Source organism: Giraffa tippelskirchi, chromosome 9 (assembly GCF_054371585.1).
Source record: "Giraffa tippelskirchi isolate mGirTip1 chromosome 9, T2T-mGirTip1v1.2.pri, whole genome shotgun sequence".
Lineage (NCBI taxonomy): Eukaryota > Metazoa > Chordata > Mammalia > Artiodactyla > Giraffidae > Giraffa > Giraffa tippelskirchi.
This window is the reverse complement of record NC_137283.1, coordinates 110,487,858-110,513,354: the sequence shown is the minus strand read 5'-3', so window position 1 is coordinate 110,513,354 and position 25,497 is coordinate 110,487,858. Positions and strand designations below refer to the sequence as shown.

At 36.7% G+C, this 25,497-nt stretch overlaps 1 protein-coding gene across 45 annotated transcripts in view; it reads right to left on the bottom strand.

Annotated features, from left to right (window-relative positions):
• The window catches only part of ATG5 (autophagy related 5), a 183,036-nt gene that overhangs the window by 138,980 nt on the left and 18,559 nt on the right, over positions 1–25,497 (bottom strand). For all 45 annotated transcript variants that reach the window (XR_014064494.1, XR_014064493.1, XR_014064491.1 and 42 more), the window contains exons 3-4: positions 17,310–17,437; positions 6,871–6,949 (exon numbers count right to left, since the gene is read on the bottom strand). Coding sequence is in view for 39 of the 45 variants with exons in the window: in XM_081526933.1 (XP_081383059.1) it covers positions 6,871–6,949; positions 17,310–17,437 (207 nt within the window). In the remaining 6 variants the exon portion in view is untranslated. The remainder of the gene's footprint in view (positions 1–6,870; positions 6,950–17,309; positions 17,438–25,497) is intronic.

The following is a 25,497-nucleotide window of genomic DNA, read 5'->3' as shown; positions in this document are numbered from 1 at the left end:
CTCCAATCCCAAAGAAAGGCAATGCCAAAGAATGCTCAAACTACTGCACAATTGCACTCATCTCACACGCTAGTAAAGTAATGCTCAAAATTCTCCAAGCCAGGCTTCAGCAATACGTGAACCGTGAACTTCCAGATGTTCAAGCTGGTTTTAGAAAAGGCAGAGGAAGCGGAGATCAAACTGCCGACATCCGCTGGATCATCGAAACAGCAAGAGAGTTCCAGAAAAACATCTATTTCTGCTTTATTGACTATGCCAAAGCCTTTGATCGTGTGATCACAATAAACTGTGGAAAATTCTGAAAGAGATGGGAATACCAGAGCACCTGACCTGTCTGTTGAGAAACCTGTATGCACGTCAGGAAGCAACTGGACATGGAATAACAGACTAGTTCCAAATAGGAAAAGGAGTACGTCAAGGCTGAATATTGCCACCCTGCTTATTTAACTTATATGCAGAGTACATCATGAGAAACGCTGGGCTGGAAAAAGCACAAGCTGGAATCAAGATTGCCGGGAGAAATATCAATAACCTCAGATATGCAGATAACATCACCCTTATGGCAGAAAGGGAAGAAGAACTGAAGAGCCTCTTGATGAAAGTGAAAGAGGACAGTGAAAAAGTTGGCTTAAAGCTCAACATTCAGAAAACTAAGATCATGGCATCTGGTCCCATCACTTCATGGGAAATAGATGGGTAAACAGTGGAAACAGTGGCAGACTTCATTTTTGGGGGCTCTAAAATCACTGCAGACGGTGATTGCAGCCATGAAATTAAAAGGCGCTTACTCCTTGGAAGGAAAGTTATGACCAACCCAGACAGCATATTAAAAAGCAGAGACATTATTTTGCCAACAAAGGTCCATCTAGTCAAGGTTATGGTTTTTCCAGTAGTCATGTATGGATGTGAGAGTTGTGAAAGCATTAGCTTTCTTCACAGAGGAATTGATGCTTATGAACTGTGGTGCTGGAGAAGACTCTTGAGAGTCCCTTGGACTGCAAGGAGATCCAACCAGTCCATCCTAAAGGAGATCACTCCTGGGTGTTCATTGGAAGGACCGATGTTGAAGCTGAAACTCCGATACTTTGGCCACCTCATGCAAAAGAGTTGACTCATTGGAAAAGACCTCAATGCTGGGAAGGATTGGGGGTAGGAGGAGAAGGGGACGACAGAGGATGAGACGGCTGGATGGCATCACCGACTCGATGGACATGAATTTGGGTAAACTCCGGGAGTTGGTGATGGACAGGGAGGCCTGGCGTGCTGCGATTCATGGAGTCGCAAAGAGTCGGACACGACTGAGCGACTGAATTGAACTGACTGAAACTTCTAATGCTGACACCTGTAACTGATAGCTGACAATTCCAAATAATCAGTCCTTATAGTAAAAGAGGGGGTCTGTCAAGAGAGTGCATATTTGTACACCTACCCTTCCACAGAGAATGCCATACATCTCTATGTGGGAGAAAGGCGAACTCTTATGAACTCAGTGGAAGCACGAGAGCAGAAACAGCCTGCTATGCTTAGGCAGCCACAGCAGTTGAATTAATAGTTGCCATGAATACAGTGTCAATGGTCTCAGCCTAACCCCCCTCAGATCCTACTTATGAAATGCTCTTCTTCCCATGATGAGCTTGGGCTGGGGTGAGAAATCTTCTTTTTGAAAGCTTCACAACAAAACTACAAGCAGAATCTCGGTTTGTTACATTTCTAAATCTCTTCTTACATACATTATCTTGTCAGTCCAAACAAATTCTTGCAAATAAAGGCAGCAACTTCAACACCATATTTTATTTGCTTTCATTAATCTTCCAAGTCAGAATCCTGATAAACTATATCTAATTTCACTTTTTCCATGAAAAGTTCCATTTACTTATGTAATATTACCTGTGTCCTTTAGATAAAATATCAATCCAGGCAGCCTACAATATGTCCAGACATATTAGAAATAATCAAATAATACTAAACGAAACACTAAATTGAAACTACTTACAAAGTAAGTAGGGGGGAGGGGAGTCCATTCAATCTATTAATAATAATATTATAAGCTCTATTATGACAATAGAGCAAAACAAAAAATCATTTTCCATGTACTGTTGATTCCTCCTTCTCCATGTTTCCCACCATCCATCAAGTTCTGTTCAATCTACACCCTAAACAGATCTGAGAGTTTTGATGAAAATGGGTACTGAATTTTGTCAAAAGGTTTTTTTGCATCTGTTCATCACATCATGATTTCTCTACTTTTTCTGCTAATGTGTTGAACTGACATCAATTCATTGACAATGAAAAGTTGAGTCACTTTTGTATTTGTGGGAAATTATAACATGTCATGATGTATTATCCTTTTTCACATTGCTGGATTTGATTTGCTTGTATTTTTCTGAGTGTCTGCATCTAAGTTCATCAGAACTGTTGGTCTGCAATTTTCTAATATCTTTACTACAGCCTGTAAAACAAGTTGGGAAATATTCTCTCCCCTTCTATTTCTGGAAAAAGTCTAAACACTGATATTATTTAATTCCTTAAATATTTGACAGAATTTACCAAGCATGAAACTAGGCGAGGAATTTTACTTTGTGAGAACATTTCTTTTAAATTACAAATTCAACTTCTATATATATATTTAGGGGCTATTCATATCTGCTACTTCTTTTTACTGAATTTATCTGTTTATCAAATTTACTGGCATAAAGTTGTTCATAATATTTCTTACTATCCTATTAATACTTAATAGGACATAGGATTTTTCATTCCTGATATCAGAAATTGTGTTTTGTACTATAGAAAGTTTTTCAATTCCCTCTAAGCACTGCTTTTGTGATTTCTTCTTTGCTATTGTTGTTCAGCTGTTAAGTTGTGTCAGTCACTCTGCAACCTCATGGACTGTTAGCACCAGGCTTCCCTGTCCTTCACTATCTTTGAGTTTGCTCAAATTCATGTCCAGTGAGTCAGTGATGCCATCTAACTATCTCATCCTCTGCTGCCCTTTTCTCCTTTTGCCTTCAATCTTTCCCAGCATCAGGGTCTTTTGCATTGAGTCGGCTCTTCATATCAGGTGGCCAAAGTATTGGAACTTCGGCTTCAGCATCACTTCTTCCAATGAATATTCAGGAAGGATTTCCTTTAGGATTGACTGGTTTGATCTCCTTGCTTCCAAGACACTCTCAAGAGTCTTCTGTAACGCCACAGTTCGAAAGCATCCATTTTTCAGTGCTCAGCCTTCTTTATGGTCCAGCTCTCACGTTCATACATAACTACTGGAAAAACCATAGCTTTGACTATATGGACCTTTGTTGGCAAAGCAATGTCTCTGCTTTTGAATATGCTATATAGGTTTGTCATAGCTTTCCTTTCAAGGAGCAAGTGTCCTTTAATTTCATGGTTGCAGTCACCATCATCAGTGATTTTGGAGCCCAAGAAAATAAAATCTGTCACTGCTTCCACTTTTTCTCCTTCTATTTGCCATGAAGTGACGGCACAGGATGTCATGATCTTAAGTCAACTGTTTCATGTGAAGTTCTAACTGTTGCTTCTTAACGTGCATACAGGTTTCTCAGGAGACAGGTATGGTGGTCTGGTATTCCCAACTTTTTAAGAATTTTCCAGTTTGTTGTGATCCACACAGTCAAAGGTTTTAGCACAGTCAATGAAGCAGACGTTTTTCTGGAATCCCCTTGCTTTTTCTATGATCCAACAAATGTTGGCAATTTGATCTCTGGTTCCTCTGCCTTTTCTAAACCCAGCTTGTACATATGGAAGTTCTTGGTTCACATACTGTTGAAGTTTAATTTAAAGGATTTTGAGCATAATCTTACTAGCACGAGAAATGAGCACAACTGTATGGTAGTCTGAACATTCTATGACATTGCTCTTCTTTGAGATTGAAATAAAACTGAATTTTTCCAGTCCTATGGCCACTGCTGAGTTTTCCAAATTTGCTGACATATTGAGTGTAGCACTTCAACAGCATCATCTTTTAGGATTCTAAATAGCTCAGCTGAAATTCCATTACTTCCACTAGCTTTGTTGGTACTTAATGCTTCCTAAGGCCCACTTGACTTCACACTCCAGGAAGTCTGGCTCCAGGTGAGTGACCACACCATCATAGTTATCTGGGTCAGTAAGACCTTTTTTGTATAGTTCTTCTGTGTATTCTTGCTACTACTTCTTAATATCTTCTACTTCTATTAGGTCCTTACTGTTTCTGTCCTTTATCATGCTCATCCTTGCATGAAATGTTCCCTTGATTTCTCCAACTTTCTTGAAGAGATCTCTAGTCTTTCCCATTCTATTGCTTTCCTCTACTTCTTTGCATTGTTCATTTAAGAAAGCCTTCTTATCTCTCCTTGCAATTCTCTGGAACTCGATACTCAGTTCAGTATATTCTTCCCTTTCTCCCTTGGTTTTAGCTTCTCTTCTTTACTCAGCTATTTGTAAAGACTCCTTAGACAATCATTTTGCCTCTTGCATTTCTTTTTATTTGGGACCCACAAGTAAGTAATTGAGGATTTAGCAGACTCATCCTTTAGACAAATGTGGTCACCTATTTAACTTACACATATTATTAACCCTTCCTTAAAATTATATTGGTGGTGGTGATTCAGTCACTAAGTCCTGTCTGGCTCTTTGCGACCCCATGGACTGTAGCCCACCATGCTCCTCTGTCCATGGGATTTCCCAGGCAAGAATACTGGAGTGGGGTGCCATTTCCTTCCCCAGGGGATCTTCCTGACCCAGGGACTTAACCCACATCTCCTGTACCACAGGCAGATTCTTTACTGCTGAACCACCAGTGAAGCTCAAAATATACTATTATCACCTTAAACTGTCATTTATCTTTTAAAGAAGAGGTCATATTTTCTACTTATCATTTATTTACCATTTCCAATGCTCTTCATTGTTGCCCATAGCTTCTTTCAGTGCTTTAACCTATCATTCCATTTTCCTTCGTTCTCCACTATTTGATGAAAAGTCAGCCATCGTTTACTTACTGTTCTCTTTTATGTGTCATTTTTTGGTGGCTGCTTTCAAGATTTTCTATTTATAACTGGCTTTCAAATGATTATAATGTGCCTAGGTGTAGTTTTCTATATATTTATTTCCTTTAGATTTGCTGAGCTTCTCTGACACACAGACTTGTGTTTTCTCCTTCAAATTTGGAAAATTACTAACCATTGTGTCTTTTTTCAAAAAAAAAAAACAAAAAACTGAGATATAATTCATATACAACTCATTTAAAATTGACCATTTTGAAGACTAGAACCCAGTAGTTTTTAGTATGCAATTTACTATAACATTAATGTGGTATCTGAAACCACATCAATAAACATTCGACCTCTGTTACATTAAAATTACTGATGCTAATCATGTAGTTTGAATGAATCTTTCACACATGCATAATTTTACAACATCATGCACTGGTTATTTGGAATATATTTGTTTACTGAGTTAAGGTTAAATGTTCTCCAAATGTTTTCACATTACCCTATATAAAATCTCTTAAAATCTGACATGACAGTAAACCAATCATAAAGATTCTAAGCCTTTCCTATCATTATTACAATCCATCAACTAATTCAATCAATAATTACAGAAGGCCTAGCATCTAATGCCACCTAGGTACCATAAAATGTGTGTGAGTATCTTTTGTGTCTTTCACTCATATATCTCAGGCTCCTAGAACACTGCCTGGCTGGTCCACAGTAGACTGAATATTTGTTGAATGAATAAATAAACAGGTAGATATGATGTATCTTAACCTAGATTTCAAAGTTTTTTAGTGTATGACACACACACACACAATATCTAACTACCAGGATTACTTTGCAACATAATGGGAAAGACCTGCTAGGCAACATGGAACCTCTACACTTATTATGCTTCAAGTAGTTTTACCTTCATACTATCCTAAACATAAACTACTATACATACAGGCAGACTTGGCTTTTCATAGTAACTGAAACTCATGCATATTAGAACCATGTCCTCCCTCTGTATGGTTTTGTAGTAACTGACGTCTGTGGGAATATGGTGCTATATAAAGCATTTTAGTCCAAATAATAGGGAAATAAATATCAACGAACCACAAATTAATTTTAGAAAAATGGGAAGGAAAGCAACTTAGAAAGATATGGCAAGCCTCTCGGCACTCACTTTGAGTAAGCGTCCCTAACGCAAAAGCAAATCAGACACCTAAATGACTTTTCAAACTCTTAACATGTTTCCCTCCCACTATATCTCACCATTTGAGAATCACTGCTTAGTGATCAACTAATAGAAGGGGTCCAGTCCTTCAGCAGTACTTGTGAATTGCTTATGCGGTAGAGCATGGAGAATCAGGGTGGTTAGAGAGAAAGAGAGATGAGATTTTTATAAAATATTGAGACAAAATTAGGTTACAATAAAACTAGCCTGGACTCTTGAAAAACTACAGGAATTAATATTTCTCAAAACAGACTTACATCAAGTCTTTGGCTTTCTGTGTCCTAACACTTCTCTTCATTCCATCAAAATAGCCTTAGAGTTACTCAGTGTTAGGTTGCCTCTTTCCCCATTTCCATGCCCACATGCACTCTGGAGTTTGCTCTCCCTATTTGAGATTTTTTTAATGAAAATAATTCCAAACTATTTAATTTCAAACATGGTGTGTCTAGCTCCAATAAAGAACAGGCACTCATACATTAAATGTTTAAATGGTTGTGCCAAAAGGTAAGAAGAAATCAAAGGGCATCTTACACATAAACACAAATGGCAGCTTAGCAAATAAAAGTATCATGGGAAAGCATAACAACTTAAAATTCTACTCTAAGGCTATTTACTAAGTAGTATCACAAATGAGGCAAATGGAATATGCTATATAGACTATACCTTAAAATGTACTGTGATGTTCCAAGGAAGAGCTGAACTTGATGCAAGAAGATCAAATAGCAAACCAATTGGATAATGCCTAAAAATGAAAGAGTACATTATAAGAAAAAATAAATATTTAAAGTTAAACTACAAATGCAAAATAAATTTCAAGTACATTTTAACATCAAGTATTAGGGGACGTGAACCACAAATCACAGGAAGGTGATATTTTACACAGTTACTTGCTTGGGCTAGTATGGCAAGTTTTCAGGCATCAGGGTTTTATTCCCCCCTAACTATTTCATTCCCCAGGGAATTTTCAATATACATAATGAAATTGTACTAAGGAACCCTTTATCAGCCATGAGCACTGTTATGTCACAGTATTGCAACACTTAATTATCATACCAGTATTCATTTTGCATGATGAGCTTTTTTTTAAACAACTTAAATTTTACAATTTTAAGAACTGAGAAGAGCACCTAAAGGAGCATGAAATCACTTATTTTGTACTTATTACTATTAACGTTACAGCATATAAATTTCCAATCTTCTCTTTATGCATACAATTCTAAATATAGATTAGGCTTATCCTTTACAAACTGTTATAACCTGTTTTTTTTTTAATGTAACAATATGTCAATATTTTCTAAAGTCACTGAATATTCTTCTATAACCTAAATCTAAAGTTTTTTTAAAAAATAATAAATTAGTGACTTCTAAATAAGAGAACATTTCCTAATATAATCATTACTCACAGGGAACGAAATTATTTAGTAACAAACAAGCTAACAATACAGATCTTGCAGACTTCAAAGAACAAATCTTATTTTTTATGCCCTTTTAAAGAATCTAAAGTAACTTAATTATCATAATTAAATAACCCTCCCAACAAAGGCCAAAAGCGAACTGCTTGGTTTTATGCACAGTCTTGTTCTTTCCTCCATAATATATTAGTGAATTACTCTTAGGTTTAAGAGCGGAAAACTTTGAAAATACATTCATTTATTTCAAAATGAGTGATCCAAATACATTACCTGACCAAAATTCAAATATTAGCTAACAGTATTTATGTTTGCCTACTATACTAACAAAATTATAATCTATATAATTGTGGAAAAATCATCAGTCATTAGAGATCATATTTTTATTTAAAATGAACTCAGGATGAATGCCTTGCTAGTAAAATAAAACAGTGAGTAGTTTTATTAGTCATGTATGTGTTGTATCTCTCAATAAAACCTTCAAACATTTTTTTTTTATACATTTATTTATTTTAGTTGGGGGCTAATTACTTTACAATATTGTAGTGGTTTTTGCCATACATTGACATGAATCAGCTATGGGTTTACATGTGTTCCCCATCCTGAACCCTCCTCCCACCTCCCTCATCATCCCATCCCTCTGGGTCATCCCATTGCTCCAGCCCTGAGCATTTGTCTCATGCATCGAACCTGGAATGGTGTTCTGTTTCACATATGGTAATATACATGTTTCAATGCTATTCTCCCAGCATGTCCCACCCTCACCTTCTCCCTCAGAGTCCATAAGACTGTTCTATGTATCTGTGTCTCTTATTCTGTATCGCATATAGGGTTATCGTTACCATCTTTCAAATTCCATATATGTGCATTAGTATACTGTATTGGTGTTTTTTCTTTCTGGCTTACTTCACTCTGTATAATGGGCTCCAGTTTCATCCATCTCAATAGAACTGATTCAAATGTATTCTTTTTAATGGCTGAGTAATATTCCATTGTGTGTACGTACCACAGCTTCCTTATCCATTCGTCTGCTGATGGACATCTAGGTTGCTTCCATGTCCTGGCTATTGTAAACAGTGCTGCGATGAACATTGGGGTACATGTGTCTCTTTCAATTCTGGTTTCCTCAGTGTGTATGCCCAGCAGTGGGATTGCTGGGTCATATGGCAGTTCTATCCCCAGTTTTTTAAGGAATCTCCACACTGTTCTCCATAGTGGCTGTACTAGTTTGCATTCCCACCAACAGTTTAAGAGGGTTCCCTTTTCTCCACACCCTCTCCAGCATTTATTGCTTGTAGACTTTTGGATAGCAGCCATTCTGACTGGTGTGAAATGGTACCTCATTGTGGTTTTGATTTGCATTTCTCTAATAATGAGTGATGTTGAGCATCTTTTCATGTGTTTGTTAGCCATCTGTATGTCTTCTTTGGAGAAATGTTTGTTTAGTGCTTTGGCCCATTTCTTGATTGGGTCGTTTATTTTTCTGGAATTCAGCTGCAGGAGTTGCTTGTATATTTTTGAGATTAATTGTTTGTCTGTTGCTTCGTTTGCTATTATTTTCTCCCATTCTGAAAGCTGTCTTTTCACCTTGCTTATAGTTTCCTTTGTTGTGCAAAAGCTTTTAATTTTAATTAGGTCTCATTTGTTTATTTTTGCTTTTATTTCCAATATTCTGGGAGGTGGGTCATGGAGGATCCTGCTGTGATTTATGTCGGAGAGTAAAACCCTCAAACTTTTAATCGAATGTTAGTAACTAACATAAATCTTTCAAAACTAGAAATGAATATAATTTTGGATTAACTAAATTAGAGAATGCTTTCTTTAGTAAATTCTGAAATCAGGAAAAATTCCATCCTCAGTTAAAAATGGAAATAAAAACAGTAATTTAAAAAATACTGCACTATAAACAAGTTATAGATTCTATACACTTCTTGTCCTCTCTGACCTCTTAAAATTGTACAAGCTCTATGTAATGCCATACATTTTCACAAAACAGACCTTTTTTAAGTCTTCAATTCCCTCTGAGGTATCTGCAAACTGATTAAAAATGAATGTGAGTACTTAAACTAAAAGAGCATACTGTCTTCCCAACTATAGGGGCTTTCCCAGTGGCTCAACTATAAAGAATCTGCCTGCAACACAGTAGACACAGGGGATGAAGGTTTGATCCCTAGCTCAGTAAGATCCCCTGGAGGAGAGCATGGCAACCCACTCCAGTATTCTTGCCAGGAAAATCCGATGGACAGAGGAGCCTGGCGGGCTATGGTCCATGAGGCCACAAAGAGTTGGACATGACTGAAGCGGGTGAGCATGCACGCTTGCACACAGTTAACCTATTGGATAGATTCACCAATAATCCCATAAAATGACTAGCAATTCAGTGTTGCACACATTTTCTACTGTTCAAAAATGGAACTATACACAAATTCTTAAGTTAAATCAAATATTATTTTAAAGCAACCTATACTATCATATAAAAATCAAGTACAATTTTAAAAATAAGTATTTGAGTCAGAATACAAGTTAAATGTAGTAAGATTCAGTAATCAATTATTTTTTACCCTCAATATTAAAAAAAAAAACTGTAATTGCACAGAATCTCAAACAGGGTAGATAGGAGCTACTGAATGCATAAATCAAGATTCATAGAATAGTTAACCCTTGGTATATCAATAAAAATCCAATGGGCCCAAAATTAGATTGTGAACTTTTCTGTGCAGTTATAACTATTTTAAGATTAATATTTTATAACTTTAATTCTTTCTTAAAAGTCTTCCAAAAATCTCAAAGAAAACTCACTTAAAAAAAAAAAGAATGAGATTAGCAACTGCCATATGAATTCACTGGACCTTTTCATAAATCTAAGATATACTGTGACATCTTAGTGATCTTATTTTTTTCCTCCATCTTGAAACATTTTGCTACTTCATTCCAGGAATTATTTCATCATTACTTATCAATTATTCCTAACTAAAAAAAAAGATTGATAAGATTAGTAAGAATGGAAGAATGTTATACCTAGAAGAAAGATATAATAATGTATCCTTCTTCCATTTTCTTATTTTGTCACCTAACACATTATATCATATTTCAACAAAGTATAAAATAAGGATGCAGACCTCATCTTTGGAGTCTGCTTTCAGCTCTCATTAACACAGGTGAAAATTCAAAATGTCTTATTTTCCACCTATATTGACAGAGAAAGACTACACAATTAGATAAATCAGAAGATTTTTGCAAAGAGACACAAACCAGTACTTTAGACTTTAATGACAGGGGTAAAATGATCATTTAAGTGAAATCTCAGACTATGAGTCTTTAGATGATGATATCTTTTCAATGAATTTTATAAAACTCAAGAACTAATGAATGAACAGTGTATTTCTAAGGACATATGGCATTCTTAACCACATAATCAAAGAAAGTATTTCTTCATATAGTATTTTATGAGTAGAATCTAAACTATTTCATTTTGCTAAAATCAGGAGTGTCAGTATTCTTATCTTTAATACTATACGTACACTGCAATTTTCTTGACAGTAAGTGGGCAAATATTAAAGGCAGATTTGTACACAAAGATGACTGGAAGGAATTAGATGATGTAGAAATCAAAAAGAATTGGACTGGATGTTTACTCATATAAAAAAGAAATTATTTTACAATAAAATCATGATGTAAGACTTTAATAATTTTGCAAAGCACTGCTGTTAAGCGCACAAAGAGCCAGAAGTAATGATAAGCTAGAACCTCATAGAGGTCTATTTGAATGTTTGATAACTAATGAGCAGTTATTTGCATTGAGGACACTGCCCATTTTTGATATATATACATTCAAAACCAGTGAAAACATGGAACGAAAATTTGAATTTCTGTATTTAAATGCTTAGTAAAATTTCTAATAAAGTTATACACAATTCCTTTATTCTTCTCTAAATTATTTATAAAGTGACTTAAATATACATATATACACACATATATATTTTAAAGTTTATTGGTGTCAGTAAATGATGATGATTTTTCCTGATATACTTAGGATTAGGATGGAAATTTAAGTACGATAATTTCTAAAACATTTAAAATTTAAAACATGTTAAATATTACCATAAAAGCATTCTAAATAAAATAATATCTAATAGTTAACCTGTAACAAACATTAAAAATAAAACTAAGCCAGAAAAATACAGGAGTAAAATAACTATTTACTTATATATAATCAAAGTATACAGATCATGTGTGGATCATCAATGCAGTTGTTTATGTCAGAATGATTTTGATACAAGTATACTAACTCCAAACAAATACACCACCTGAATTAACTAGTTCCAAGATTCCTTATTTCTGGTGAATCTACTAATAGGCAAGAAAATCTAAAAAACAGAACTGGCAAACAGTTAAAGTACTGACTTTTTCTTACACTATAATATGATTTATGTCAAAAATTTCAAAAGTAGTAATTTCCACAATTCTTCTAAATGGATATTCTATATAGTTTTGTTAGGAAGCTCCTAACCTATAATACAGAAACCACATAAGCCATAACTATGAGTAAATCGTAATGTAGCCTTTTGGCTGTTACATTGCTACTCCTGCCAATTTAACTTAAATTTAAAAGAAAAGGAAGTAGTGAGGACTTGAATCTGAATATACCCAGAAGAAGACACAACCAGGAAAGGTTCAATCTACTGTGCTGTAAAAACTGACTGCACCAGAATAGTGTTACACCTATTTTCACATTTTATTCATTTTTTTCTTCCTTAAATTGCACTAGCCTTTTCTAAATTCAATCCTCAAAATGAATTAATTTTTCTGCATAAGTTGTTGCTTCTTTACTTTTTCATTACTGGTAAAACACATGGACGTACTGTACATGGTATAGCAGTAACAGGTATGCTCTGAGGTCAGCCAGGAGTGCTCCTTCTAGTCTAAACATCTGAATTAGATAGCAAACCAGTATTTTAAGACTAGCATTGAAAGGAATCTTCCCTATATTCTAGAGAACTATTGTCCCACTCCATTTCATTTAAATAAATGCATTCTATTCATAAGTTTGCTACATTAATGATTCACTGAAAACAGGATTACATTTTAATAAATCAAAAAAGGTTGAACTCAAATGCAAACCAAAGTAATTTAATGAATACAATCTATTTTGCCTTTCTCTATGGTACAAACACAAAGAATTACAGGCTAGCACTGTGTGTCTCAGCTTTCTAAGTCTATTCTTTTGCTTGAAAAAGTACAGAAATAACCAACTAAAGGGATACTACATGTGTAAAATGCTAATAAGTAAGCCACATTTCAAAAATCTAGTTTACAGAATAATTTATAAAATTCTAAAAATTCACCACCTTAGAAAAATGACTAGATGTAAGAGAAGAGCCTGTATAGTATTTACAATTAAGACGTAAAAGTTATTTTGTTAAAATTCACTTTTGAAATCACATAAGTACAGTATTAAATTCTGGGTCAATGGATACAGTATGCTACAACTTCAGGCCTTCATCAGTATTTGTTGCTTTTCTTTAAATTCAAAAGGTAGTTTCAACAACTTATTTCCAACAGTCAGTCTTGAAAATAAGTCAAGTTATACAAAACAGTAATATCCCAGTAGAGACATGTTTTACAGTTGACAGAGAACTTTTTCTAAATTTTGTACCTAGAGGCCTAAGATCTAACTAGCATTAGGATATACTAACAAAGTATTCTTTAAAGAACTGTCTTTTCTTTTAAAATAAGCCTAATATAAAAGTAACAAATTTGAACACTTGAGTTACGGTAACAAGAAGTAAAGTGAAAGTCGCTCAGTCGTGTATGACTCTTGTAACAAGAAACTATCCCTTAAAGTGTAATGTTAGAGCACCCTCTGCTGACTAATCAACTCAAATATTTTTAAGAAACAGATCCTTAATTTAAGATCAGCTTTTTGCATTTCCCATATAATTTTTAAACATTAAAGACATAAAGAATGTAGAGGATAAAGCACTAAACAGATAAAGCCTCCTTGGCACCTCTTTACAAGTTGACAACATATTAAGTATTCATTATATGCATACCACTATTCTTCAATATTTTTCTAATCTAAAATGGACAATTTAACATGTAATTAGAATGTACAGAATCAGAGAAAACAACAACAACTAACAAAAAGAATTATCAGCACGTATAGCAAAAAGATCCCTGAACTGAGAGCTTCAATATATGGTCCTACTTGCTCATTTGAGTAAGTTATTTATTTGAGTCTCAGTTTTATCAATAAAAAAACTTGCTCAGATTCATTTATTCATTCAACAAACATTTACTTAGCACCTCTTCTGAGCCACTGCTTAAGCTACAAAGCACCTGCTCAAGCACCTCACATAGATGATTAAATATCTGCAAAATAATTAATATAAATAGGAGAAAAGGTTATTATAGAGAGAAAGAATATCAATTTATACTTCTTCCTTCTTTTAGGAACTGTCTAAACTGGTATTCGATTTTCTTTCTCACTTGACTTTACTTAAAAGTCCAAAGAATTAAGCATAAGGCAGATATCATCATCCTACTCAAATAAATGTTCCTATACTCTTTTTTTTTTGATAATTTTTAATAATTTTATTTATTTATTTTTGGCTGTCCTGGGTCTTCATTGCTCTGTGGGCTTTTCTCTAGTTGTGACAAGAGAGGGCTACTCTTCATTGCAGTACTCGGGATTTTCACTGCAGTGGCTTCTCTCATTGCAGAGCATAGAGTCTAAGATGTGCAGGCTCACACGTGCAGGCTGGGAGCAGTTGAGGCACCCGGGCACTAGATCACAGGATCAATAGTTGTGGAGCACAGGCTCAGCTGCTCTGCACCATGTGGTATCTTCGCGGATCAGGGATTGAACCTGTGTCTCCTGCACTGGCAGGCCGACTCTCCACCACTGAGCCACCAGGGAAGTCCTCCTGTATAGACATCTTTATGGTCTCAAAAGTCCAAGTCTTACAAAGCTTCAGTGGTAGCTGCTTCTCTACAACGATTATCCTATCCTATGAAGCCCACTGCTTAAATGCTAGGTAGATATTGACAGCCTATTTCCAGGAAAATAACTCTTATCACTCAGGAGAAAATTGCTATGGTTGGGAGCAAAGAGAGAAACGATCAGAACTTAGTCCAGAGGCTTTGGATTACATTCATGCCTCAGTAAATTATTCATTCCTCAAATATACAGAGTACCTAACAATACTAAAGAAAATGTTGTATCAAAAGCAGTTAAAGGGCTTCCCTGGTGGCTCAGTGGTAAAGAATCCAACTGCCAATGCAGGAGACATGGGTGTGATCCCTGATCTGGGAAGATCCTACATGCTGCGGGGCAACTAAGCCCATAGGGCACAACTATTGAGCCTGTGCTCTTGAATCCAGAAGCTGCAACTACTGAGCCCACATGCTGCAATTACTGAAGCCCACGCACCCTAGAGACAGTGCTCAGCAACAAAAAAAAGCCACAGCAGTAAGAAGACTGTACACAGCAACAAGAGAGTAGCCCCGGCTCTTACAATGACAGAAGAGCCCACATAGCAATGAAGACCCAGCACAGCCAAAATAAATAAATAAAGCTATAAAACATTTTTTTAAATAGCCATTAAATGAGTGCACAAGACATAGCTATGAAATTGATATCATACATAAAAAGTTAACACCCCAAAAACCAAAATGAAGACAATGTGAACACAACTGCTTTCACATAAGCTCTCTAAAAGGAAAAATAACTTCGCTCTTTAATAAAAGATTTTCAGCAAGTCTAAATAATGACAAAGTAGGAACACATATCTTGAAGACAACGTAACAGGGAGAAATGGGACCAAATGTCATTTACTGATATCATATATAGAATACAAACCTATAGAAGACAAATCACATCAAATACAAAAATAATCACCACACAAGATGAATTAAAGTAGCAGCTGAAAGATGAAGACTTAATAACCATTTACTATAAAAGCTAAGTTGAGGTTTCTCAGCTCTTCCAAAGTTTCTCAATTGGAGGTGGTTTTGCATACCGTGCCCTGCAACATTTTTATTATCACAACTAGCAAGAGTGGGTAGGGGCCAGGGCTGCTGCTAAAAATACTGCAACATACACAGTAGCCCTTCCACAACAAAGAATTATCTGGCTTCAAAAGTCAATATGGCCTTGTTGAGAAGCCATGCTTTACAACGATAGAACTAAAAAGCTCACTGTCAGTCACATCAGTTCTTCTTACGGTAATTGATAACTGTAGCCCGCCAGGCTCCTCTGGCCATGGGATTTCCCAGGCAAGAATACTGGAGTGGGTTGCCATTTCCTTCTCCAAATCGACAACTAATGCACATAAAGCAATACAATTTCAATATCCAACTATAATATAGACAGAACTGTCAAGAACATAGATATATCCTATTGCTACTCACCCACAATCTTTCCCCCTCCTTCCTTTCCCTCTACTCTCCTGATCCTTGCTGCTCTTATACTTCTTTTAAGCCACCTTCCCATTCCAAAACCTCCAATTCTTCTGAGAAATAAAAAGAAAACAGAAAACATTGACTTATCTATGCTGCCTGAGGTCTAAATTATTCAGGAGTCATAGTGAGTCTGATAATGTGATTATGAAGATCCGTATTCTGTTTTGATTAAAAAATGAATGTTATACCAAAAAAAAAAAAAGGTTAGTGACGTGACCCATGACTCAATACAAGATATTACCTTGTATGGTTCTGAATCATTAAGAGAAATCTAACTACTCTTGGAAATTAATCAGCACAAGGTGAGTTCAAAAAGTTCACTCCTTATTTCTAAATGATCCTTGGATTCAAGACAGCTGTACTCATTACATACCTACTAGCTCTCTTTTATTTGCTTTAAGCCTCTTTTAAAACTCTTCATTTTTTACTATTCCCAGATTCAGACAGCAAGTCCATTATTAAACTATTTATATTCTTCGTATTTCACTTAAAGCTTGACTCAGTCTGTACCTTTTTCATTTAACTACACCTATATGGAAGCATTTCAACACCTATATCTTAGCGTATCTTGGGTCACTTTATTCTTTTCCCTGTAACTTCTTCAATTTCCTTAAATATTTTTGGAAGCACAATGACCAAAGCTCCCGGTAACAGAGGAAGCACAAAATTACATCATCTGTAGATAGATAAGCCCAGATTTGGGATTTATTTTCAGTATGTTTCTGAAAAAGGATATTTATTTTAAATGTTTCTGAAAAAAATAATACTCTGATATATCATCAAAATTATTTTTCACATAAAAAGGAAATCAATATACTTTAACTACTAGACCAAAGCTAAACAACATGTGCTTATAGCACAGTGGTCAACTGTATGTGGCAATCAGTTTGAAAGATGTCCCTTAGGTAATCATGTGTGTATAAAGATCTGTTTATAAAGATTTTAGAGACAGAAACAAAACTGAATAGTATCACAGAGTGACTTAATATACTATTATCATGTCATATGAAAAAATCTATTGATGAAAATATATAAATCTGTCCCATGCATCCAAATAGAAGGCAGAAATATTTCCAATAAAATATTTTAGCATTGATTTAAAATCCACTGTATTATAGAGCTAGACTAGTGATCTCTTGCACAGAACTTTTAAAAAACTGCTTCAAGGCACTATATTTTCTTAAAGTTATCATATACTCAATGCTTAATAATGCAGAAAAATTCACTCACCATTTCAGTGGTGTGCCTTCATATTCAAACCATATCTCACTAATGTCTTCTTGTCTCATAACCTTCTGAAAGTGCTTTTTCACTTTGTCAGTTACCAACGTCAAATAACTTACTCTTGGCAAAAGCAACTGAAATGAAAATTTATAAAACCATATTTATTTACTATTTTTTCCAAAAAGAAATACACTAAATAGGCTTTTAAACTACATTTTGAATATTCTGAAAAACAACCATGTTTTTTGCATTATTTTGAATATTATACACAAAGCAAACTGTTTTTTATAGAAAATCAAAGGCTAAAGGTTAAGATGACTTAAAATTTCTTATAAGGTCATTACTTGATGTATAGGTAACAGGGTAAATGCCTAGAATAAACAAGTCTATGTGTAATCCTTCTGTAAAAGTTTTTCCACATAAAAATATAATGCAATCAGAAGCCATACTATTTAGGATACTTATTAGTTCTATCAAATTTAACTTGAAAATTAATATGATTCACCTGAGTTAATTCAACTTCTGAGAAGATAATCAACTCAGTGTAATGTACACCTTGACTTGTCAATCAGGACTTCTCAGTTGATCCATCATATTTTGATAATCTACTGTGTACTGACCTAGTTGTGTGAAGAACACCAAGGCAAGGACATAATCTATCCTCATCTACAAGGCTAAAATTAAGTGGAGGTTAAAAAAGAAAAAAAAAAAAACTCCTAAAAAGTACTTACAAAAATACTTCATGGCAGCAACAGAAAGGCCTTTGATAGACAATGAAGCCCACTATGATACCACAAATAAAATGATATGATGAGAAACAGTGAAAAAAGTGAAAGTGTCAGTTGCTTAGTCATGTCTGACTCTTTGCAATTCCATGGACTATAGCCCACCAGGCTTCTCTGTCCATGGAATTCTTCAGGCAAGAATACTGGAGTGGGAAGCCATTCCCTTCTCCAGGGGATTTTCTTGATCCAGAGATCAAATCTGTGTTGCCCACATGCAGGCAGATTCTTAACCATCTGAGCCACCAGGGAAACCCCAAAGAGAAACAGTACTTGAGGGTTATTCTAACCATTGTATATAAAAGACTACAATAAGATTCTAGACAGGAAATCTGTTAAGAAAATACTACATGAGATGCAAAAGAAGGAATGGAAAAGTAGGGGAGGCCTGGAAATTAGAACAAATTTTGGTGATAACTAAAGAAGAAATCTGAAGGAGGTAAGAGATGTTAGATGACTAACTTTTGAGCTACACATTCACATCTTTAAATGCAATAAAGCACAAGCTTAGAATATAATGCTGATGAACTGGGGTCCTGCCAGTGTCAGTCAACACTAATCTGTCCTTATGGAGGCTGGACCTACTTAGGCTTTGGAGAGAGAAAAGTCTGGAAAGGAACATTGAGGATGGTATAGTAAGAACTGGAATAGTATGAAGGCCATCAGTGTTATTCCCCCCAGGAAAGGAGCCCAGAAAGGAAACATAAGAGAGCAATGATTTATTTAAAGAAGGCTGTATACTGTCACCCTGTTTATTTACCTTATACGCAGAGTACATCATGAGAAACGCTGGGCTGGAAGAAGCACAAGCTGGAATCAAGGTTGCCGGGAGAAATATCAATAGCCTCAGATATGCAGATGACACTACCCTTATGGCAGAAAGTGAAGAACTAAACAGCCTCTTGATGAAAGTGAAAGAGGAGAGTGAAAAAGTTGGCTTAAAGCTCAACATTCAGAAAACTAAGATCATGGCATCTGGTCCCATCATTTCATGGCAAACAGATGGGGAAACAGTGGAAACACTGTCAGACTTTATTTTGCTGCTAAGCTGCTAAGTCACTTCAGTCGTGTCCTACTCTGTGTGACCCCATAGATGGCAGCCCACCAGGCTCCGCCATCGCTGGGATTCTCCAGGCAAGAATACTGGAGTGGGTTGCCATTTCCTTCTCCAGGGCATTTTGGGCGGCTCCAAAATCACTGCAGATGGTGACTGCAGCCATGAAATTAAAAGATGCTTACTCCTTGGAAGGGAAGTTATGACCAACCTAGACAGCATATTAAAAAGCAGAGACATTACTTTGTCAACAAAGGTCTGTCTAGTCAAGGCTATGGTTTTTCCAGTAGTCATGTATTGATGTGAGAGTTGGACTATAAAGAAAGCTGAGCACTGAAGAATTGATGCTTTTGAACTGTGGTGTTGGAGAAGACTCTTGAGAGTCCCTTGGACTGCGAGGAGATCCAACCAGTCCATCCTAGAGGAGATCACTCCTGGGTGTTCATTGGAAGGACTGATGTTGAAGCTGAAACTCCAATACTTTGGCCACCTCATGCGAAGAGCTGATTCATTGGAAAAGACCCTGATGCTGGGAAGGATTGGGGGCAGAAGGAGAAGGGGACGACAGAGGATGAGATGACTGGATGGCATCACCGACTCGATGGACAGGAGTTTGGGTAAACTCCGGGAGCTGGTGATGGACAAGGGAGGCCTGGCGTGCTGCAATTCATGGGGTCACAAAGAGTTGGACACGACTGAGCGACTGAACTGAACTGACAAGCAGATAGAAGGAGGAACTTGGCAAAAATTCATGTATTCTCCTCCTTTGCAGGAGAAGCTCTAGCCATTTCTTGCTTTCCTAAGGTTCTGTTTTCTTTTGCTGGTAAAATGGTTTGTTACTCTCTTTCAGCTGCTTCTGTGAGTGGAACTCTGCATCTCTTTTCATGTTGCTTATTCAAAGTTATGCTTTTTGATCAGTGAATCAAATAGAATTATGTACTGGGCTGGGGACTATATACAAAGAGAAATATTCTGGTTCAGGGACTGATACTTAATCAATGAAGATAGAGGCAACAGGCTCCAGTTAGGCAAGAGAACATTACAGTGGCCCTAGGGGCTACAAGGTAAAGGGTTGTGAGTGGTAGCTGGAGTGTTCCAGTATGGAAAAAAGGTGTCCATACTAGGAATAAGCTGTCGGACAGGAGTGTGAATTGAACAGAACATAAGTTCCTCTTTTTAAAAAATTTTAAAATTTTTTTGGCCATGCCACACAGCAAGTGCAAAACTCCTAGAGGAAAACATAGGCAAAACACTCTCCGACATAAATCACAGCAGGATCCTCCATGATCTACCTCCCAGAATATTGGAAATAAAAGCAAAAATAAACAAATGGGACCTAATTAAAATTAAAAGCTTTTGCACAACAAAGGAAACTACAAGCAAGGTGAAAAGACAGCCTTCAGAATGGGAGAAAATAATAGCAAATGAAGCAACAGACAATTAATCTCAAAAATATACAAGCAACTCCTGCAGCTGAATTCCAGAAAAATAAACGACCCAATCAAAAAATGGGCCAAAGAACTAAACAGACATCTCTCCAAAGAAGACATACAGATGGCTAACAAACACATGAAAAGATGCTCAACATCACTCATTATCAGAGAAATGCAAATCAAAACCATAATGAGGTATCTCATGGGTCAGAATGGCTGCTATCAAAAAGCCTACAAATAATAAGTGCTGAAGAGGGTGTGGAGAAAAGGGAACCCACTTTCTTTAGGAATAAATCCCACTATTGGTGGGAATGCAAACTAGTACAGTATGGAGAATAGTGTGGAGATTCCTTAAAAAACTGGAAATAGAACTGTCATATGACCCAGCAATCCCACTGCTGGGCATACACACTGAGGAAACCAGAATTCAAAGAGACACAGGTACCCCAATGTACATCGCAGCACTGTTTACAATAGCTAGGACATGGAAGCTACCTAGATGTCCATCGGCAGACAAATGGATAAGAAATCTGTGGTACATATACACAATGGAATAGTACTCAGCTACTGAAAAGAATGCATTTGAATCAGTTCTAATGAGGTGGATGAAACTGGAGCCTATTATACAGAGTGAAGTAAGTCAGAAGAAAAACACCAATACAGTATATTGACACATATATATGGAATTTAGAAAGATGGTAACGATGACCCTATATGCAAGACAGCAAAAGAGACACAGATATAAAGAACAGACTTTCGGACTCTGTAGGAGAAGGCAAGGGTGGGATGATTTAAGAGAACATCATTAAAACATGTATATTACCATATGTGAAACAGATCACCAGTCCAAGCTCAATGCATGAAACAGGGCACTCAAAGCCGGTGCACTGGGATGACCCTGAGGGATGGGATGGGGAGGGAGGTGGGAGGAGGGTTCAGGATGGGGGACACATGTACACCCATGGCTGATTCATGTCAATGTATGGCAAAAACCACTACAATAAAGTAATTAGCCTCCAGTTAAAATAAATAAGTTAAAAAATACACTAGAATTCTGTTCCATTTCAATGTGTGAGGCATCACACTAGGTCATGAGGACAGAGCAGTGAATGAGACAGAAAGAGTTCTTCCTCTCATGAAGCTTACAGGCTTAAGAGGAAGACGTAAAAACAAAACTACAAATATGATGAATGTAAAGAAGTAAAGGATGTTACAGGAGCAAACAGTAAAGAAATTTACCAGAAAGCTCAAGGAAGGCCTTAACAGGAAGTCAATTTTAAGGCACGAGTCAAAAAGGAAATAGGAATGAACCAAACATGGGTGGATTTGGATGTCTGGGTGTGAGTAGGGGTGGGAGATACTTCTGTTCACTCTAGCAGAGGGAACTGCAAAGAAGGCATGGCGTGAATACAGAAGGACAAAGACTGGCACATGAGGAATTAAAAGAATTTGAATATGACAGGACTGTAGAGGTTTAGGACAGAACAGTACTGAAGAAGCAAGGGACCAGAACATGAAGAACCCTGTAAACTACATTAAGGATCCTAAAGGAAATGAAAAGGCACTAAAGGTTTCAAGCTGGCAGGTGAAAAGATTAGATGTGTGTTTTTAAAAGATTACTCTAACTGTGCAGACTGGAAAATGGAAAGAGGGCAAGACTGAAACCAGGGAAATCAGTTAATATTATAAAATCCCTTAGTTTTTAAATGGTAGTCTGAACTAAGCTGTATCATGGCATATGAAAGGTATAAGAAAAGTGCGAAATACCTGAGATGTAAAATCAGACTCAATTACGACTGAATGTCAGGGATATAGGATAAGGCAGTATCAAAGGCTGAGTCCCATGTTAATTGCTGTAAGAGTAATTAACTGGCTGGATGATAAAACAAGAATAGAAGATGGCAGATGACCAGGTTTTCTGGAGTAAAGATGATGAGTCCAGCTTCAAACACACTCAGTGAGTTCCTTTGAGACATCTAAGTGAGGTTATCAGCAGAAAGACATACAGGTCTGGAGCTGAGGAGAAAAATCCTAGGGAGCTGTTAAGATGAAAATGCTCAACAAATTATAACAGCCAGGACATGGAAGCAACCTAGATGTCCATCAACAGACGAATGGATAAGGAAGCTGTGGTACATATACACAATGGAATATTACTCAGCCATTAAAAAGAATACATTTGAATCAGTTCTATTGAGAGGGATGAAACTGGAGCCCATTATACAGAGTGAAGTAAGCCGGAAAGAAAAACACCAATACAGTATACTAATGCATATATATGGAATTTGAAAGATGGTAACGATAACCCTATATGCAAGACAGAATAAGAGACACAGATGCATAGAACAGTCTTATGGACTCTGAGGGAGAAGGTGAGGGTGGGACGTTCTGAGAGAATAGCATTGAAACATGTATATTATCATATGTGAAACAGAACACCATTCCAGGTTTGATGCATGAGACAAATGCTCAGGGCTGGAGCAATGGGATGACCCAGAGGGATGGGATGGGGAGGGAGGTGGGAGGGGGGTTCAGGATGGGGAACACATGTAAACCCATAGCTGATTCATGTCAATGTATGGCAAAAACCACTACAATATTGTAAAGTAATTAGCCCCCAACTAAAATAAATAAATTTATTAAAAAAAAAAAAAGAAAATGCTCAACAAAGACATAAAAATGGAGTGAGAGCTCTAGTGGGGGAAAAAATAGAGAAAGTGAAAGTCACTCAGTCATGTCTGACTCTTTGCAACCCCATGGATTATACAGTCCATGGCATTCTCCAGGCCAGAATACTGGAGTGGATAGCCTTTCCTTTCTCCAGGGGATCTTCCCAACCCAGGGATTGAACCCAGGTCTCCGGCATTCCAGGCAGATTCTTTACTAGCTGAGCCACAAGGGAAACCCAAGAATACTGGAGTGGGTAGCCTATCCCTGCTTTAGCAATTCTTCCCGACACAGGAATTGAACCGGGGTCTCCTGCACTGCAGGTGAATTCTTTACCAACTGAACTTTCAGGGAAGCTCCCTCCACACACACACACAAAAAACCAGATTAGTAGAACAACAACAAAAAAAAAGGGCAAAGCAAAGGGGACCACAGGAGCAAAACCAGGGATGAGGCACTGCAGAGCGAGAGGACAGTGTAATAAAACCGAGGAAACAGCCAACAACATCAAATAGGGCTGAGAGATCAAGCAAATCAAAGTTCAAAAGCAGACTCAAGGTCTGGTTAAAAAATAAAAACATAAAATTTTTTAAAGAGATGTCATTAGGAACTTTGACAAGAAGAGTTCTTTTGGAGCAGTGTGAGAATATGCTTACAGTGAAGGAAGTGGTGGGAGGTGGGAAGGAGACAATGAGTACAGACAATCCTTTTGCTAAGTCTGGCTGTGAAGGAAAAGCAAGTGGTTGAAAGAAAGATGGGGTCAAAGAGGTCTGTTACAGGATAGGAAGGATCTGAGACAATATAAATGCTGCAAAGAAGTTGTCAATAGACAGAAAAAGTTGAAAGTAAAATAAATAGAGAAGGCAGAAGATGGGATCCAGAACACAGATGGAAGGTTGGGCCCTGCCCGAGAAGAAAGGGCACCTCTTCCATTAAAACAGGAGAGAAGACGTGAATGTTATCTGTGCAGATACGCTTTACAGAGTTGGTGGCAGAAAGTTAAGGAAGGTCCTGTCACGTGGTTTCTATTTTCTTTGTGAAGTAGGAAGTGAGGTGAGGGCTCAGAGAAGGAGTCTTAGCAGAGGACAGACACAGTGGACTATGGAACATAAACGGACTGCTGAGAAAAGTTTAGGGTCTACTCAGCTCAATTACCACACATTTGCATGATTACCTCTGGTAATAAGTCACAAAATCTGAGTGCAATTCAGTATGTAAGTTTTATATTGGATAATCTAAAGGAAAAGTAACAGTTCGAATGAATATAACAGAAACAACAAAAACTGAAAAGTTGCTTTGTTTCTAGGAAAGTTCCTTCCTAATACTCCCCGTAACATAAGATATAATTCTCAATGATATATGACGTATAGAATTGGCTGAAAGATTTATACAGAGCCAACAAATGAAAATACAGAAATAAACAGAAATATATCTAACATTAATAAGCTTTTCCAATTGAAACAGAAAATCCCAGAAGACTCTTTGAATAAAAATTATTTAATTTACAAATTTGGTACAGAGTGTATATTTTAAAATCTAGTTTCTAAGAAAGAAGCTATAAACATTAATAAAAGGAAACTACATTCCCATTCACCCATCCTTCCTGCATCTCCACTTGAAAATGAATGGACACTTCAGGCCATAATGACAACCCTGTTATAGCACCTCACCTGAACTCTAAGAATGTCTGGGAAAGAGGTCTACTAGCACTCAGGCCAAATTTTCATCCCATTTCATCTAGCTCTTTAAAACAGTATCACTATTATAACTCAAAGCAATTAAAAATACTTTCAAGCTTAATTTACAACAAAGAGACATGTGAACTAAAATCATATTGGCACTAAAATGTTTACTGATAATAATTCTAATAGTAACCACTGCTAGTGGTTTTGTATACAGCATATTCTTTCTTCAGTTCAGTTCAGTTGCTCAGTCGTGTCCAACTCTTTGTGACCCCATGGACTGCAGCATGAGAGGCCTCCCTGTCCATCACCAACTCCCAGAGTTTACTCAAACTCATGTCCACTGAGTCGGTGATGCCATTCAAACATTTCATCCTCTGTCGTCCCCTTCTCCTGCCCTCAACCTTTCCCAGCATCAGGGTCTTTCCAAAAGACTCAGCTCTTCGCAACAGGTGGCCAAAGTATTGGAGTTTCACCTTCAACATCAGTCCTTCCAATGAACATTCAGGACTGATTTCCTTTAGGATGGAATGGTTGGATCTCCTTGAAGTCCAAGGGACTCTCAAGAGTCTTCTC